The 17,671-nt window shown below is 35.2% G+C and overlaps 1 protein-coding gene across 16 annotated transcripts in view; it reads right to left on the bottom strand.

Annotated features, from left to right (window-relative positions):
* Positions 1-17,671, bottom strand: part of LOC108723922 (collagen alpha chain CG42342) — a 171,717-nt gene that overhangs the window by 108,865 nt on the left and 45,181 nt on the right. Inside the window, exons 1-2 of one of the 16 annotated variants that reach the window (XM_018449976.1) lie at positions 1,976-2,036; positions 1,809-1,847 (exon numbers count right to left, since the gene is read on the bottom strand). The exons of the other annotated variants lie outside the window; for them this stretch is intronic. Coding sequence (XP_018305478.1) covers positions 1,809-1,839 — 31 coding nt within the window. The 5' untranslated portion in view covers positions 1,840-1,847; positions 1,976-2,036. Of the gene's footprint in view, positions 1-1,808; positions 1,848-1,975; positions 2,037-17,671 lie in introns of those variants that run through there. 16 annotated transcript variants of the gene reach the window in all.

Raw genomic sequence — 17,671 nt, 5'->3', positions numbered from 1 at the left:
TATGCTATCTATTATAGGATTCAATAATTGACTTGGTATAGTTAGTTTTTGTAGCTCAGCTCGATTTTACATTTGGAAATAACGTATCTACAAATATTAATAATTTTTCCGCAAGATTTCTCTCGGATAATAATTTCTTTTTATTTCATACAATATACATAACAATTTTACTGCGAGTTTGAGAAAATACAATACATAATTATTTTATTACGAGTTTGAGAAAATATGAATACCATAAGAGCTTGAACAAAAAGGACTATGCCCAGTTTGGACCCCGGCTGAACAGCATTGAGACCTAGGATTGTAGAGCATCAAAAAAGGATTAAAAAGTTCCATATGCACAAAATGTGTAAAACGAGTCCCTTGAGTGCTACAGCTGTTCAAAGTTCGCTATTATAACCATGTATTGTGTACCATGTAGGACTGGTTTTATTCGATTTCTCGAATCATCTAGTATCTGGAATATGTCCAATCTTGACGAAGACAACTAAAACCTTTTTTGGACCCCAAATGAATAGTTATAAATGATATATATTAATCGATGAAGAGGGAAGAGAGACACTCAAAGTATGGAACAAAAGATTTTAATTGCCTAATTGAAATGTGACCAATATAGCACTCAGGAAACTTCTCCTATAAAGTTAGGCTTATGGAATTTTTGATTCTCTTTTGATACCTTAAAATTTTAGGCATGTCTCAAAGTTGTTTATCCGAGGCCCAAATTCCCCTATAAAACTGGGCACAGTCCTTTGCGTTTTAGAAATATTAATTATTTGCTAGTTACACTTTTTTTAATTCTTATATTTCTCTTTATATTTTTCACTTTTCAAATTTTAATCAATTATAATATATAAAAATTTTATAAAAATTGCTCAGATAACAATATATTATATTGTATTATAATTATATATTACATATTCGTTCATAACTACGGAAAATCTGACCTACGTATAGAGTACTTAATTAACAAAAAATGTAATGTAATAATAATATCTACCAGATTTGCCTACGATCTTTCCTTTGTAAAAATCGTTGTTCGCTTTTTGCTGAATTTACAACACACACACACTCAGAAATAATAATTTAAATAATTATTTTATTTATGCACGATAAATCAACGGGAAAACTGCGCAATATATATGCCACGGTGAAATGTTAATATTGTTTATCACAATTCATTTATTATAAAGCAACGGATTTACAAAATATTACACATTTATCTATGTAGGATCGCATTTCCGCGTTAAATCGCGAATCGAGATATCGCGTTCGATCGCGATACGATAACGACTTCTTCGTGAGATCGGATCGCGTCGATTACGTTTCGAGGAGATTCGGGGTCGGTTGAGATTACTCGATGGAGCTAGACGTGCGAAGCGAAAGCCAAGAAAAGTTAAAAGTAAAGTGTCTACGAGTTGTGAGTCGCGCGGATAACGAATTATACAATTACAAGTTACGCGTTACGGAAAGGTGACGGACTAGGAGAGACAGAATTACGAGTGAGAATCGTTATAGTGACGTATAGAACTGAGAAAAACAAAGATATAGCCTGTAAAGCGCGACTAAATTGTTAATCCCTGAAGGCTTTCGTATCGCGATATAATAAATTTAGTATCTTTTTCTTTATTTAAATTAATCGAATCTTTTATTTATTTTCCCGACCTCGCAAATTCCTGAGTCGCATTCCTATTCTATAATATTCATATTTTCTCAACTTGATACACATATTTGTATATATTTATTTTATATTCAACAATATTTTTATAGATTCATCACCTTTTTAATTAATAGATAATAATTTGACTCACCGATACGATGCGCAGCAGCGAAGTGTTGCATACATCAAACTACACAATGTACAAATATATCCAAATTAATACCCAAATAATTAATAAAGCAACAGATAATTGCTGCATGTGTAAAGTAATTATTAATAATTAACAAATAAAATAATACATGATAAATTATTACTCACCACACGGTTGCTTCACCGTCGCCCGACGCCACCCAGGCCTCTCCTCCTCCTCTCAGGTTGCTTCGTTGCACACGTGCACACAACATTCCCGAAAACGCGGTTAATTAATTACGACTGAACACGACCGAAATAATTACCGGAGTGTGACAATCGCACAACACCTCGCGCGGTACTCGCAACGTTAATCACACGCTTTCATCTACTTAAGATAGTCGAATTCACGTTTCATGCATTATTTCGTGCTCCAATGTGAAGCAACTTCGATACGTTTGACAAAGTTTGGCATTTACAAGTATTCGACGTGATCGCGTTACGAGAAGTGATGCGTAAGAGCTACCTGCTCGCCCGAAAATCTCCGTACAAATGAGCGGTAATCACCGACCTTGTGTACGCAACTGAGCGCCGATAAACAAACACAAGGCCGCGTGCCCGCCGACTGTTATCGCCGCGCGCGTATTTAAATATTATATAAATCTAACGTTTTATAAGACGAATTTCACTCTTACATTTGCAATTTCCAAATTGAGCTATTATCGCACTCTACACTGTTAAATCTATAGTGTCAAATTTAACCTAATGTGGGTCGTCACTGCTCCTACTAAATATATCGTTATTTTTTACTAAACTGATAATTAAATTTGATACCATATCGTGTCAAATTGACACCGTATAATGTCAAATATAACCATTGTTTTAGTATAAAATAACGATATGATTGAGTAGGAGCAGTGACGGCTTACATTAAGTTAAACTTGACACTATAGATTTAACAGTGTAATTGGCTCTAATGCTTTTCTTGTAAAGAATAAAGTTTACCTTCTCATTTTAATCAAAAGTCTACATACCTATGTATATTAATTAATATTTATTATTTTTGTTACTTTTTATTTTAATATATTTGCATTCCGAGAAAAACGAAATTATTCGAATTAATTATGAAAATGAAATTAAATCGCCATAGAAAATGTAATAAATTTGAATCTTGTTTTCTAGATTAAAATGATGAGTGTGTGTGCTATTTTATTACTTTCCACACAAAAAAGATCCAAAAAAGAAGTATCAATAACAGATTAATTTTTTGCAGATCGTACTAAACAAAGATAATTTTAAATTATATTATAAATTTAATTTTAGTTTTTTAAATGACAAATTGTTCACCCATACAAATATTTATTTTAAAAAATGATTAAATAAATTGTGTATAATAATTAAAATTTGCTTTTTACTAAATTAATAAATAATCAACTTATCAATGTCAGCTTAAGAAATCAAAAGACAAAATCAGCGGAGCAATAACAATATCCTAAATGTGTTCTTAAAAGATACATAAAGTTAAAAAAAAAATCAATAGACTCATATTCCTGCGGATACAATTACAAATTTTAGGATAATAAAACGCGCGCATGAAAGTATAAAATATCATTAGCTAACTTTAATTGCACATATAACTCACTACTCACATTTTCATATTAGGACTTTCTACCGTAATTAGTTTTCCTGAAGCGGTGTACGGGAATTGTGAGCCTTCCAACTCACAGACAAACAATCAGGTAAATTACAATTGGAATTAACCGATATTAATGAAGTTGGCTATAAGTTCAATTAACGGGCACCCGTTAATTCATCAGCTCTTTAACAGCAGTAATAACACGGAATACTAATTTTCACTGTACGACATTGTGTATACTGTGACACACCATAGAACCATGGAATACGAAGTACTGATAGGACATGACTATGCAGCAAGGTATGTTCTATAATGCCGACTTCCGAGAAAGAGATTCCATGTAAAAGGGATTCGACATACCGGAAAAGCTTTCTCGAATTTTCTCACGTCACACAGCACGAGCATTACGATACGGAGAAGAGAGAGAGAAAGTAAACTATGCAGTATCTCCCAACGAATGGGCTGCATAGAGAACGAATTAAAGCAGAAATTTCTATTAAAACGTAAATTTCTATTTCTATGCGAATTACAAGTTTGAGTATATATTCTTTTAGAATGTTCGCTAGAGACGTATTAAAAAGGACGCTCGCTATAAAATTTTCATTTTAATTATCCATCTCTCGAGTTCCGCGAGAAAGTAGCAGTGGTAGTTAACGCTAACAAAGTGTCCCCTTGTACCGAGATAACGCAGCGGCGAGACACATTTTTCGCCTCATCGTGAATTAAAAAAAAAAAGCTCCAACGCGACGGCAGTTACCGAGTTGAAACTTCTCTGTATCGCGTCACGCGGCATTTTTTATTTTAATTACGCGGCTCACCGTCTATCGTGAAGTTGAATGAGCCGCGTGTTAAATGTCTGTTTCTCGCCTTCGTGATATGCATCAGGCCAGGGAAAAAAAAACAGAATTTCACTTAGAGAATCTCGTTGTTGCAATTGGCATAACATGTTTATCAGAGATGGAATATTACAAACTGAGAAAAATCTACAAAGTAAAAAACATTTTTTGTATTAAAGCCAGTTCTTGTTAAAATTTTTGTGTTAAATGGATATTCAACATTTTTTTAGTGTTAAAATAACACAGTTTATGAGTGAGTAAATAAATGACATAAAAATTACGTATTTTAAAACGTAAATTCTAACATAAATGAATAAAATGTGTTAATTTAATATATTATAAATGTTAAGTTTACTAAAAAAAATGTGCTTTTACAATTTGCTTAAAAATTGTTACATTTTAGTGTTACATTTTTTCTGTTAAATTTATACATAATATTTGTATTACTTCCAAATATATTCAGCTTATGTATATTAAATTAGCACAAAAATTTGGATGAACCGTTTGGGACACGTGAAATATTGAGAATTCAGCATAAATTTTCCAACTGTGTAAAATTGTTTCTCGAAACATTTTACATTCATTTTTTTTAAATTCTTTATTCTATTCATTTTATCATTGATTTTATTTGATTTCAGTATTCGATTGTACCTTGAACGACGAGATCGAATGAAGACAGGAGAAACGGCTTTTATTGTACAAATCGCATTCAGATCGCGAAGAAACATCCGAACGAACTCGATCACGCGAAGATCAAGAGTGAGGCGTTCTCGAAGGGCAGCACGCAGAGAAGTCTCATGCACGACAGAAGTAAATTTCTTTACCTACATACCAGATAACATTCCCCGTTATATTGAAATTCAGCGACAGCACGCGGCCGACGAAGCGACTAAAAGTACTCGTCGTGAGACGACGAGATATACAACGAAGAGAAGCTCAAGACGAGGAGGTCGGCGTGAATCGATATATCGACACGGGCCATTTTTTCCTTCCTATAAATAGCCAAACTACGCTCGCCGGATTACGTATATAGAGGCCCCGGCTTTGTGTATATCGTCTCGAATAGATTAAAGCGTTGCCGCTACCGGCTTCTGATTTACGATTGCAGATACCTCTTCCCACGCATAGATCCTGACGTTTTATTTATATATTTCCGTGTGCGTGCCAAGAAACAATAGTCCCCTCCGATATTTTTATCAAGTAACGACGAGATATTTTATACACGGAAAAGAATTCTCAATTTTCACCGAATTGATACGAACCATCGATTCACGAGGGAAAACAAAAGCGATAATGGCCATTTACGAAAAAGCAATTACTCAGGAATGTTCTACTGATAAAAAACAAAAAGTTAACATCTCGTTTAGCGATGTAGATGCGCGAGATTACGAGAGATATATATTTCCACGAGTTGTAGATAAGCGAGAAAATTTAACCAAGTTGTTAATTCTATTGTTTTTCAAATGTTATTGTGTACGAGAAAGTTCCTCCGATCAGTCGTTTCGCGTAAACGGAACAAATACGGATGAAGTGCACGATGGTAGATATGGAGAAAATATGAAACAGATACATTATTCGCGTAAAAACCAAGCCTGTCCTACTTTATGCGTGTTGTCTCCCGTTGCACTCTGATGCGCTCACTCGTAAATTTATGAATGATAAGCCGCAAACTTTACAACATCATAACTCAGTCAAAATTGCTCGGGGAGATGAGCGAACTTTCGGCATTTTTCCTACACACTATACGTAGGTGCACAAGTGGCTGTTTAAAGAAGACTCTCTAGTCGGGCTTTTTTAATCGAGTCGTATGTCGCATGAAAGGTTCTGAGAAAATTTTTATGCTACCAGGAAATTATTTAACGTGATCAATTACAGGATATTACAACAGTTGTAAAACGCCGAAGCAGATATTATTGAATTCTGTACTAAAAAAATATTCTAAGTTTTAATAAATCAATTGTTTGAATAGAGTACCAACTAAATATTTACTAAATATAAAAATATATTTATTTGGTTTAAAAACCAAAAACTAAAAACATTAGTTTGATCTAACAATCATTTTTTGATTAAATATTTATTTACTGTCAGTAAATATTAGAGTTGACACTATTTAAATAAATATTTATTAATATTTAGTACACTTTTTCTCAGTGTTACGAGGAAAGAATGATTTTACTAAAAATTCTAAAAGTTTAGCCAGATATAAAAAAATATTGTTGGACCATCAAAATAATTATGTAGAAAATTCAATCATAATAAGCAATGCTGCAAAAATTTTTATATTTTAGCGACCAGCTTCAGCATCCTACAATTATTTTGATAGTTTAACAAACTTATTTTTGGCTAGATCTGTATCTAGCCAAATTTTTAGATACTTCAGCAAAACCGTTCTTTCCGTAGATAAATTATTTCATAATACAACTCAGCTTTATAAGTACCAGATATAAAATAGATATATACGACGAAGCGATATATAGATACATATCGCGAACGCAATAACGTGGGTATTAAATTTCAGAAAAGTAGAAATGAAAATCGAAAGATTCGATTAAAAACGATCGAGATGCGATGAAAATTCATTCCCGCGAATATTCCCAACTCGTTCGTTTCGCACGAACGAAAGACGAGAATTGCGGCTGGACGCTCGCTACCTCCCTTGGACAACATAAACGTAGGTTTCAAGTCGCTCAAGGGGCCCATCGTCGTACCGCTCGCTCTATCCCGACAAGATGCAAATTTGCAAGCCCCGTTAGGACCCTGGCTGCTGCTTTGAATCGCCATACGAACCCGGCGCTCGTAAATCGCACGGATGGCGTTCTCCGTTTCTATCGCCGCGCGCCGTTCAGGTGCACACAACAGTACGTACACGCCGCCGCCCACGCTGCCGTCGCCGAAACCTATTTCAGGAATAATGCTCGCGCTATCTGTCCCTGATAGGAGCGACAGACTATAGCTCGTCCGTAATAGGCATCCCTGAGTAATTCTCCCGTGTGTCTCCCGAAAGGCATCCGGCGTGACCCACGAAAATTGAAGTTACGCGGTGGACCGTATCGAAGCGGATCGGCTTGACTCTGCATGCCCGCCACGTCACGCCTGCATTGTTGTTCTCGGTTAACCACAGGGACAAACGAATAATCTCAGAAGACGCGGCGCGCTCAATTCCGGTCGGACGCAACCGCGAGACGCACAGGTATTCGATGTCTCTCGTAAAAAGAAACGAAAAAAGATCTTGACGGATGAATAAAAAATCCAGCGGTTGTTGGACGTGTTTGGCTAAGATATTACCTTATTTGCTTCAGGATTAACACTCCGTTTTATGAAGAATAATTGTCTTGAATGTTTATTGTAAGACAAAACTCATTCATACGTCCCATCGCGAATCCGAAACGTGTAAATTTTCTGACTTTCAATAATATTTTAAAATTTTTTGTATTTTCATCCTAATTTGGAAATCGTTAAATATTTTGTTGAAAGATCAATTTAGCATAGCGATGTAAATTGCTATTAATGTTGCTGACACTGTTTTTAATTGTTAATAACGTAAATGTGATATATTAAACCTTTTTAATTATCTAGAAAAATTTTGCAAAATTCTCTGATCACTTTCCATTTTCTTGATAATCTCCTGATTTCTCAGATTTCCAGTTTTGTGGCAATCCTGTTTATATAGACATCTCGAAATTAAATTTATTCCGTGACAGTATTTAATATTTACTCGACCGGTGTATATTACATGGAGAAATGATGCGAATGCCAGCGTTGGCGCCTCATCTCGCAGCGAGTAGCTCGATCTTCGCTTCTTAAAGTACTGACTAGCACTGATCGCCACGAGATTAGATGTAGCGTCGTTCTCTGCCGCGCATAATCGTATAAATGTACATAAGGATGATAACATACGGGCTGTTGAGACGAAGCAATGAGCCACGGCATATCGACAACGAACATTCCCGTCGGATGGCAACGGTCTTCGACCTGCGTATCATCATCCCGCCTACTTACGGAAAGCCGCGCGGCGCCAAATCCCCGACGTCGTCGAGTAGAGGAGGCGCAAGAAACGAAGAAAGGAGGAGCGCAAGAACGGAAGAAGGCACGAAAAGCGAAGACGAGCTCACCGGCAGCCGATAGTAACGATGGCGCGTAGCGGATCTCTCTCTTGAAATTGCGACGTCGTGAGTTACTTTGCATGAGAATAGTTCTTACATTGTCGGGCCAGATGGTATGATCGATTTTACAAAGTGGTTGGAAGGGGCAATTTTTCTTTTGTAATACTATGTCAACTTTTGGATCAGCACTGATGCTAGTCCAACGAATACGATTATATCTTATCGTAAATCTCAGAAACTGTCAAAGACGTAGTTGTTAGGTACTTTACTATGTATAAAAGTTATCGTATATACTAAAAGAATAAACCATGCATATAGCAGTAATATATGTGAGCCTTTTTTATTGAAATCTTTCACGATATATCTTTCAAAACTAGTAATAATATATTATATATCATAAATATAAATACCCACCGATATCGTTCCATAAATCTTACGATTAATCGTATCATGCATTATTAAATTAATATGCATGCGCATATACGTAATAATTATACGCACTGTTCAGAAATAAAATATTGATTCATTGAAGTAATATTCACTAATATTTAATATAATTAATATCACTCTCTAAAATCTTTAGTAGAATAACAAAGAGTAACAATTGAGCTAAAAAAGAGCGGCTCAATTGTCAATTTCTAAGAGCGAGATTTCACTCTTTAGAATTAGATTCTACTCCAAAGATTTTAGAAAGTAAATATATATTTCTAAATTATATTACATCCACACTGAAAAAAATACTAAATTTTAATAAATACTTGTTTGAATAGTTTAAGTAAATATTTACTAAATGTAAACACATATTTATTTGATACAAAAACCATTAATTTGATTTAACCCTATCATTTTTTATTGAATAAATATTTATTTAGTTAGTACTATTCAAAGAAATATTATTGAAATTTACTTGAATGAAATTTTTTCACTGCAAATATCTATAGTATATCCCTATGTTTTTCTATTCCGTGCATCTTTGCATGAGTTACAAAATATTCCTGTTCGACGCGCAAGAACGTAAATCATCACGACGATTTCTAACGGTTACAATACCTACGTTCGCTCACGTTCTCGAGACGATGTGAAACGATAGTTTCTCAAGCCGGCGAAAACCGCGCCCGAGTCGGTTCTCGGTAAATCGTCTCGGATTTCCCGGCATATTTTCGCCCCTTTTATTCGCACTCTATGCTTCCTGTAACTTTATGTTCCTCGAGACGAACATCGCTCACCACTCGGCCCCGTATTTCTTACGCCGCTCATATTTTTGCCTTTTACTCGTGTTTCGAGGTTCCTGCGACTTGCATATTCGTCGCAAAGTCGTTCCCGTGACTTTTGTAAGTAAATCATAACCGTATCTTCGTCACTCGCTTTATTTTGCAAAAAAATATGATTGTTCAAATATGTGGCTGGCACTTTACTTATTCATTGCCAACTTCATCCCTGATAAAGAACGCTAAATCGATAGCATTTTACAAACTCAGATATTTATACAAAAATATAAAATTTTTAATTATTTTATTATACTCTCTAAATCTGAATCAGTGAATATATATATATAATAAAATCACTGATATCAGTGATTATCAAGTATGCCACTGGTAATCAGTGAATTAAATGTGAGATTCCTAACCTAGCTAATCTTTATTATGTGATCTAACTAACCTTATTTTAGTGGTTAAATTCAATGAATATGGAATATTGGAAGATTGAAATTAACGTGCAAATATCAGTATTTTAGTCATATATGGTAATGCTCAAATATTTTTTCTTTTTTAATTGAACTTCACTGATTATCAGTGCCAAGTATATCACTGGGTAATTAGTGACTTGTACTTACTTAGATATACATATATATATATTTCTTACTTTATTTAAATAGAGTACAATCATTTTAATTAATACTGATTGTGAAAAAATGTACTAACAAGGGACATGTCACAACTGTCCGGAACCGATTTGATTCTTCCTAAATTATGCTGTTTATTAATTTGATTTCATTCTTTTTTTAATTAGTAATTAATAAATATTTATTTACCATAAGTAAACATTAAGTTACTATTAAAACAAATATAATATTTATTGAAACTTTTATTTTGTCCTTAATGTAAATATTCAAAAGGTTCTAAGACGACTTGGGGATATACGGAGTTATAGTAGACTTCACTCATAAGGGATTAATTTCGCAATTGTATTTATTAACTACAAACGTATCACAATGCGATGGATATATGGATGTATGTTTATGGAGTACGAATGCATTTGCCTGAATTGTAACGTAATCGATAGACACCGGTGTGTCGGTGATAATCATAAGTACTGACAGATTGTTGCTGATTAACACACCTCGCACGAATATCCCGAAGGCATCAATAAAATGCGACACGTAACTCAAATTATTATTCAATAAAACGCGACAATCAAATGAATAAAAAACAGTTTCAATTTCGCTTGAGGGAAATACTTATTCAAATGCCGGAAAACAGAGACATAATTTCGATTACAACAAAAAGGAACGGAAATTGTTATCGTATATATCGAGTATAGCGCGATCAATAGAGAATGATAAACGTTTTCGAAGAGGGAACATTCCTCAGGTATCGTCCTGTCCCAGCTACACGTTGTGACGTGGATGTCATTAATTATTCCGTGACTCCGAACAAACTTTATCCGTGTCTTAAGACATAAATTAAACTTATAAGTTAACAGTCTCCTCGATATTACGTTTTCAACGTATCTTTTATTCTATTAATTAATATTTCCACTGGAAAAGAAATTGCGAGATTACATCCTCAATTGAAGTTAATCCCTTTGTGTCTTTCTGAACCGTCTTTCTGTGTCTAACTGAATTCAAATCGGTTTTCTTGTCTTATCTCCATAATTCTCTTTTACACGAAGCGTCGACTTTTGTATAAAGAACACAATTTAATTTAGTTCGAATTAATAACAGGTCACTTCTCGCCGAAACTGCGAGAATTAACGTTCTTTGTTGCGCGCTGAATGCAGAATGCAATTATTTAAATCTGCAATGACCACTTTCAGATCCTACGTTTGATTTCATATTAAAAAGAACTGTGCTATTCTGGTTAGAGCACTCGATTAATGCATTCGATCGCGATGAATTCGACTGATGATCGCTAAGCGAAATCGCATTGTCGAACAACCGACGCTACGTGCGCGGCGTGCCGTAAGTATTGCATTATATACAGGGTGTTTACTAAATAGCGACACAATTAAAATAAAAAAACACCGATTTTTTTGTATAAAAATAAACCGATTTGCAAAAATTCGTATTAATGCATTTTTATTTACAATTATATCTGGTTCGAATTATGTAGTTTCATTCGTCGTCAAAAGTACAAGCATACACGAGAGGTCAACCACTACGGCAATCAGTATACATTTCTTTAGAAATATATTGCGACAGTACAGTAATAGAACAGGCAATGTTAGCAGTATTAGCAATACGCTAGCAATGTGCTAGCAATATATAGCAGTACATAGCAATACTTGGCGCAATAGGTGGCAATACATAGGAAACAATACTAACAGTACAATAACAATGCTAGCAATGAAGTATATGTCGTATTACCGTAATTAGCAATCACTATACATTCTTTTAATAGTGGTTGACCTCTCAAGCTTACACTAAAAAAGAGGGTTTCATTGAAGTATCTAAAAATTTAGCTCTAGTTACAGATTTGAAAATAATTTTACTTGGATTATCAAAATAATTATAATAATAACTTTACTGAAGTGCAGCTTGAACAAGAAGAAGATATAAATGAAATAGAGGAAGACGTGTGTGCACATCGATAGATGATCGAGGCATCATCAGCATGGTATAACGCAATCTTGTAAAACCTAGATCTAACTACATATATAAAAATAACAACATACATTTTTAGAAAAAAAGCAATACATGATAAAAACGATAATATATGACAAAATTATGTAGGACGCTTAAACTACACTGAAGAAAAATACTGAATTTTAGTAAATATTTATTTGAATAAATATTTATTAATTCTAAGTGAATATTTACTAAATATAAACATAAGTATTTATTTGATACAACAATCATTAATTTGATTTAATTATCATTTTTTATTGAGTAAATATTTATTTACTTAAGTAAACGTTTACTTAGTACTATTCAAAGAAATATATATTAAGATTTAGAGTACATTTTTTTCAATGTAGAGTGAAACTTTTTGCAGCATCAACGCTTCTTGTCATCAACGCTTAACAGTTACATAACTATTTTGATAGTCCAATAAAATTATTCTCAGATCCGTATCTAATTAAATTTTCAATACGTCAGCAAAACTGTTTTTTCTGTGTAATTATAATTAGTATTGTGTACCGATGAACAATACGTATACACGTAAATTGTAATTCCACTATGATTAATCATTAATATATTATGTAACTTCAGTTATTCAGCGTTTAAAACAAGTGGTGCACACAGTTACAAGTGCGGTGATTATTAACAAGCTTCGAGCGCAACAACTTGAGCTGAGAATTATCGAAATGCGCAACTGTTTATATGAGGAAAGTTATCTCGGCATAGATCGGCTTATTGTTAGTCTATTTGCGAAACGAGACTCAACTGTTTCGCAGTTGTGTACCGCCAATTACCAAACACCCTGTATATATGTATCGCATGCGACTCAGATCGTCGCATTAAGCGGCAACGCGGCCTAGAGAGCGCGTTACAAAGCGTTCGATCGGATTAAGCGGCTAATAGGCAGTCTATAATAATAATCTCGACGTAATAACGTAGTATTACGCGAAGGATCGGCCCGAGTACCGTATAATTTCGTCGCCCCATGGTCGCACCCCGCCGCATCGAATGGACCCACTTTAAATCTGCCTTTCGCACGTCGCCGATCCAATAAAAAAAAAAAAGAAATTCAAGCCGCTTGGTTGTAAGCACGACCACAGACTTCTATACTATAAGACCGCTAACTCCCTTATTTACCCAAAAATTGTCTGCAAAAGCTATCTACTATATTCGTGACCTAAAGGTCATACGATATGTACAATGTATTGTTATTGATCGATGTAACAATATATTGTAGCTTCGACGTATCGGACGTATGTAATCTATACATGTATTGATATCCTCCTAACAATGTACATGAATATGAATTCAATATATACTTTTAGGAGCTATGCATTTGAAGCAAGTTAGTGGTGGTCTAAGTAGAAGTCTGTGGGCATGACATTCTCTATCGTCGATTTCGTGATCGAGCGCTCTCGTTTTGTCCTTTTTAGAGGCTGTACTATTCTTTTATTTTAATGTGACTAAAGTTAAATGACCTCATTCGTCGTAACGAGATCGATTTAATTAATTATTCACCGCGGCCGTGCACTATGCGGTTGTGATTGATGAATTATGCGGCTATTAATGCCACTCAGATTATGTATATTTAATGAATCCATATATAACTTACACGTTATTATAATAGAGGGATGCAATTATATAGTGCATATTTCTTAATTATATTATCAAAAAGAACGATTTTGCTGAAGTATCTAAAAATTTAACTAGATAGAGATCTGAAAATAATTTTATTGAAAACTTTATCACAACAATTATATATGGAGGTTAATAGCTTAAGCTGATTGTTAAAATAACAAAATATTTTGCAGTATTATTTCATTATGATTGAGTTTCCTACATAATTATTTTGATTGTAGAATAAAATTATTTTCAGCATCTAGCTGAATTTTTAGATATTTCAATAAAATAGTTCTTTTCGTGTAAAAATTTAGCTGGGGGGATACAAAAAATAATTTTGTTAAATTCTCAAAATTATGTGGAACGCTCAAACTGATTGTGTTGGAATAAAATTAATTTTATACAATAAAATTATTTTCAGATTCGTATCTAACTAAATTTTTTGATATTTCAGCAAGATCATTCTTTTCGTGCAGGTACCATTTTCATAAATTCAGATATTATATTCCTGTAAAAAGTAAAAAGAAAAACAATGCTTAAAATTCATATTTATTTTGCATAATTTATAACGTGGCAGTAAGTGACGGCTCATTTAATATCTGTTAATTCCTAATTCATAAGACTGATATCTTCGCTAAAAGTTTCTCTAATAACTCTCGGTTACAGTAAATTGTATTCTTTTAAATAAAACGAAGGTCTGGCTTTTCTTATACCGCTCAGAGATGGTATGTTTTGTTATCTATGAGAAAAAGGGAAACCTCGATAAGAAGCGCCACGATGAACCCATGGACCTGCGAGAGGCAGTCGTATAAAAATCCGCTGCTTAAGACTTCACTTTTATCTTTTGTCCTCGCCGGTTCCGACCGTAAAAGGGGAAGTTACTCCCGGTAACTCGCCGTTATAATACCCCGAGATTTAATTCGCTGTTATCGGTTCCACTGGTAATTCCATGCTTCGCACGGTATCTCGATCGTCGCGCACACACTGTTACGAGAGCCTCTCGCTCGATAGTTACGTGTTCCACGATGCCTAGATATCTCTCGACCACGGCGAGCGGGTCGATAGTACCTTCTCTACCACCACGGGACGCTAATTTATTATAGCTTTCGGGGGATTTGATCCCTAAACATTATCCGCTCTCCCTCTCCATCCCTCTTTCAGCTCTCGCTCGCCGCGCGCTTCCATAATCTCTCTATCTTCGACAGGGCGGTGTGAAAGCCCGTTTCGAAATCCCAGGTAATCGTCGCGGTCCGCTTCGTCGACGCGCGCGCGCGAGATGCTCTAAAAGTGTTTTCCCAACGCTATTAAGGGCAATAGATCCGTTTTTTTTTTCGGTGAGGATAGTAGGATGTTGATGAAAGAATTTAGTTCAAGAAAAAATTATTCTCGAAATACTCCAATTTTTTTTAGATATGAATAAGTTCTCTTTAAAAATTCAGTATTGATTTATTCAGTTTAGAAATCTGTTCAAAAATTAAATGTTCGTAAATTTATTTGAAAAAATAATACGAGTATTAGAAATGTAATGAATAAGAGATTCTCGTAAAAAATTATACTACAAAACCACTGACAGACTCAAACTTGTTAGTATAGTTTACCAATTTAAATACATCCTATTGAGAGGAGAATTCACGTCGCAAACATTTCTATGGAACGACAGAGATATCTAAAATGTTTGAAACGAACATCTTTCAAAACTTCCTGACAATATTCCCCGAGAAGAATATTCCTGGAATATTCCGAGAATAATTCTCGACCTCGCATCTCCAACGACACGACACTGACTATCGGAGATCGCATTCGACGAAAGACGATCTAGCAAGGAAAACGAAATGGTATCGGTGATGTGTAATCCTGGCAATTACCCAAACTGTGGATCCTCGTTCTCGAGTCCTGCAAAACTAATGATGGAATCTGATCTCCCGTGAGAGACGTACTAACACAGTGGGTTGAAAACGGTCGCATTAACATTATCGCAAATCGACCGATAAATAGCGAGATAAGGGCGTGATCTCGCAATCGTTTTCCGTGCGCCGGTCGCCTGACAACCAGATCGATGCGAGTGAGCTGTCCCGCACACGCCTTTGCTTCCCGTCCCATCGCGAGCCCGTCGATCGGTATCTCGATCGGAACGAATTCCGACCGCGAACTCGGCGACTCGGTAGGATTTCTCCGTCGAGGCGAAAAATCACTTAACCGAAGATCTTATCGGCGCGCGCCGCTCATCGACGAAACGCCTCGGCCGCCGATGCTTTGCGCTGCAACCCACGATAAAGATCCGATTTCCACGAGCCACAATCGGAAAGGACACGCCGCTTCTCCTTGCCGCCACCCTTCGCGAATATCCTTATCAGGTATCTCCGATGGAAAGCCGCGAGGCCTCATCCGCGCCGAATCAGCTTTGCGAGAGGCATTCAGGATACAATCTATTCTTTTCGTATGTCCTTTTATCTCTTCAATACATTTCCTTCTTATATTCTCTCATCTACATACTATCTATATTTTTATTCCATCATAGAAATTGTTATTTTTCGCAGCTGAGAATTTTACGAAACGTTTGTGATAAAGTAAATGAAAAGTCAAATCAATCAAAAATCCTTTTCTAATTGTTTACAAGTCAAAACTACAAAACTGCCAATTTTTAACAAGAAAGAATCGTGAGATACCAAATTATTTTTCGTAATAAATTATTGCATTGTGTATCAAGTATGTAGATTTTCTATTAAAAATGCCAATTAATTCTCTATTTTTCGGATAGAACAGAATGAAATATGTATAAAGAGAATGGAAGCTTCAAGTTTGCGGAGATCTCGACTCAGACTAGTTCTTGAATACTTCAATTATTCTTGGTACTACAGCTTTCCCTGCAGCCTCTTACGTGAAAGGAACACTCGTGTTATATTTCGATAAAGGATATTATTATTATTGTAGCGCATAAGTAATTGTGTTCGTTGCGCAAATATTTTCTCCGTAATCTCCATGTCTCATTATATGGCATAAGAGACTTACAACTTGTTATAATTCGAGAGTTTCTCTTTTCTTTCTTTGTACTCAACCCGCTTCTACCTGCCGTTACCCTTCGACCTCTCGAACCTACCATCGGCTACCTTAGCTGCTCCATACCTCAGTTTTTGTATTACCCTACCATCTGCCTCTCTTTCTTCTCAATATGTCTCGTTCGCATAGCCGTTCACTCTCGACCGCCCATATTTCCCTCGTAGTTTGTCTTCTATACGAGTAAACTCTGTCAGGCAACGAACAGGGGGCGGCTTGCCATCTTGTCTCATTAGGCACGGACCCGTTTCAAGATGACACGCGGGTAGGGCCTGACCAAGCCTCGAAAATTAGGCGCCTACCTACTGCCCGACGCGCCCTTTCCGAGGACATTCGGGTTACTATTAAGTCCATCACACAGAAACTCGACACTCTATGTATAATCGACAAATAACCTGCTTCGATGAAACGAGTAAAGGCTTTGTGAAAGGTATTTAAGACCTTTTTAAAGGGTTCAACACAGCGCGCTCGGATAATCTTATAAATTTTTAACTCCGTTATTTTCAGGAAAATCTTTTTCTATCGTAAATTTAAAAAATTGATTGAATTAACCTGAAATACGTATATAATAACCAACTATTCGATAAAATATGAACAATCTATGATTTTGATTAAAATAGCCAGACAAATTTAGTTGCACGAATTCTGATGAAAATAACAAAACTTTTGATTGCAATACTCTATTCTATTTAATTACTTAATAAAATTAATTTAAGATATATATAGACCGAAATTCTGTTTAATTCTATCAATATTTCTTTAATCATACATGTCAAGTCAATCCAATCATGCTTT

Source organism: Mycetomoellerius zeteki, unplaced genomic scaffold, assembly GCF_001594055.1.
Source record: "Mycetomoellerius zeteki isolate Tzet28-1 unplaced genomic scaffold, Tzet1.0 scaffold252, whole genome shotgun sequence".
NCBI classification, from domain to species: domain Eukaryota; kingdom Metazoa; phylum Arthropoda; class Insecta; order Hymenoptera; family Formicidae; genus Mycetomoellerius; species Mycetomoellerius zeteki.
The sequence above is the reverse complement of the archived record's forward strand: the minus strand, read 5'-3'. Positions and strand labels throughout refer to the sequence as shown.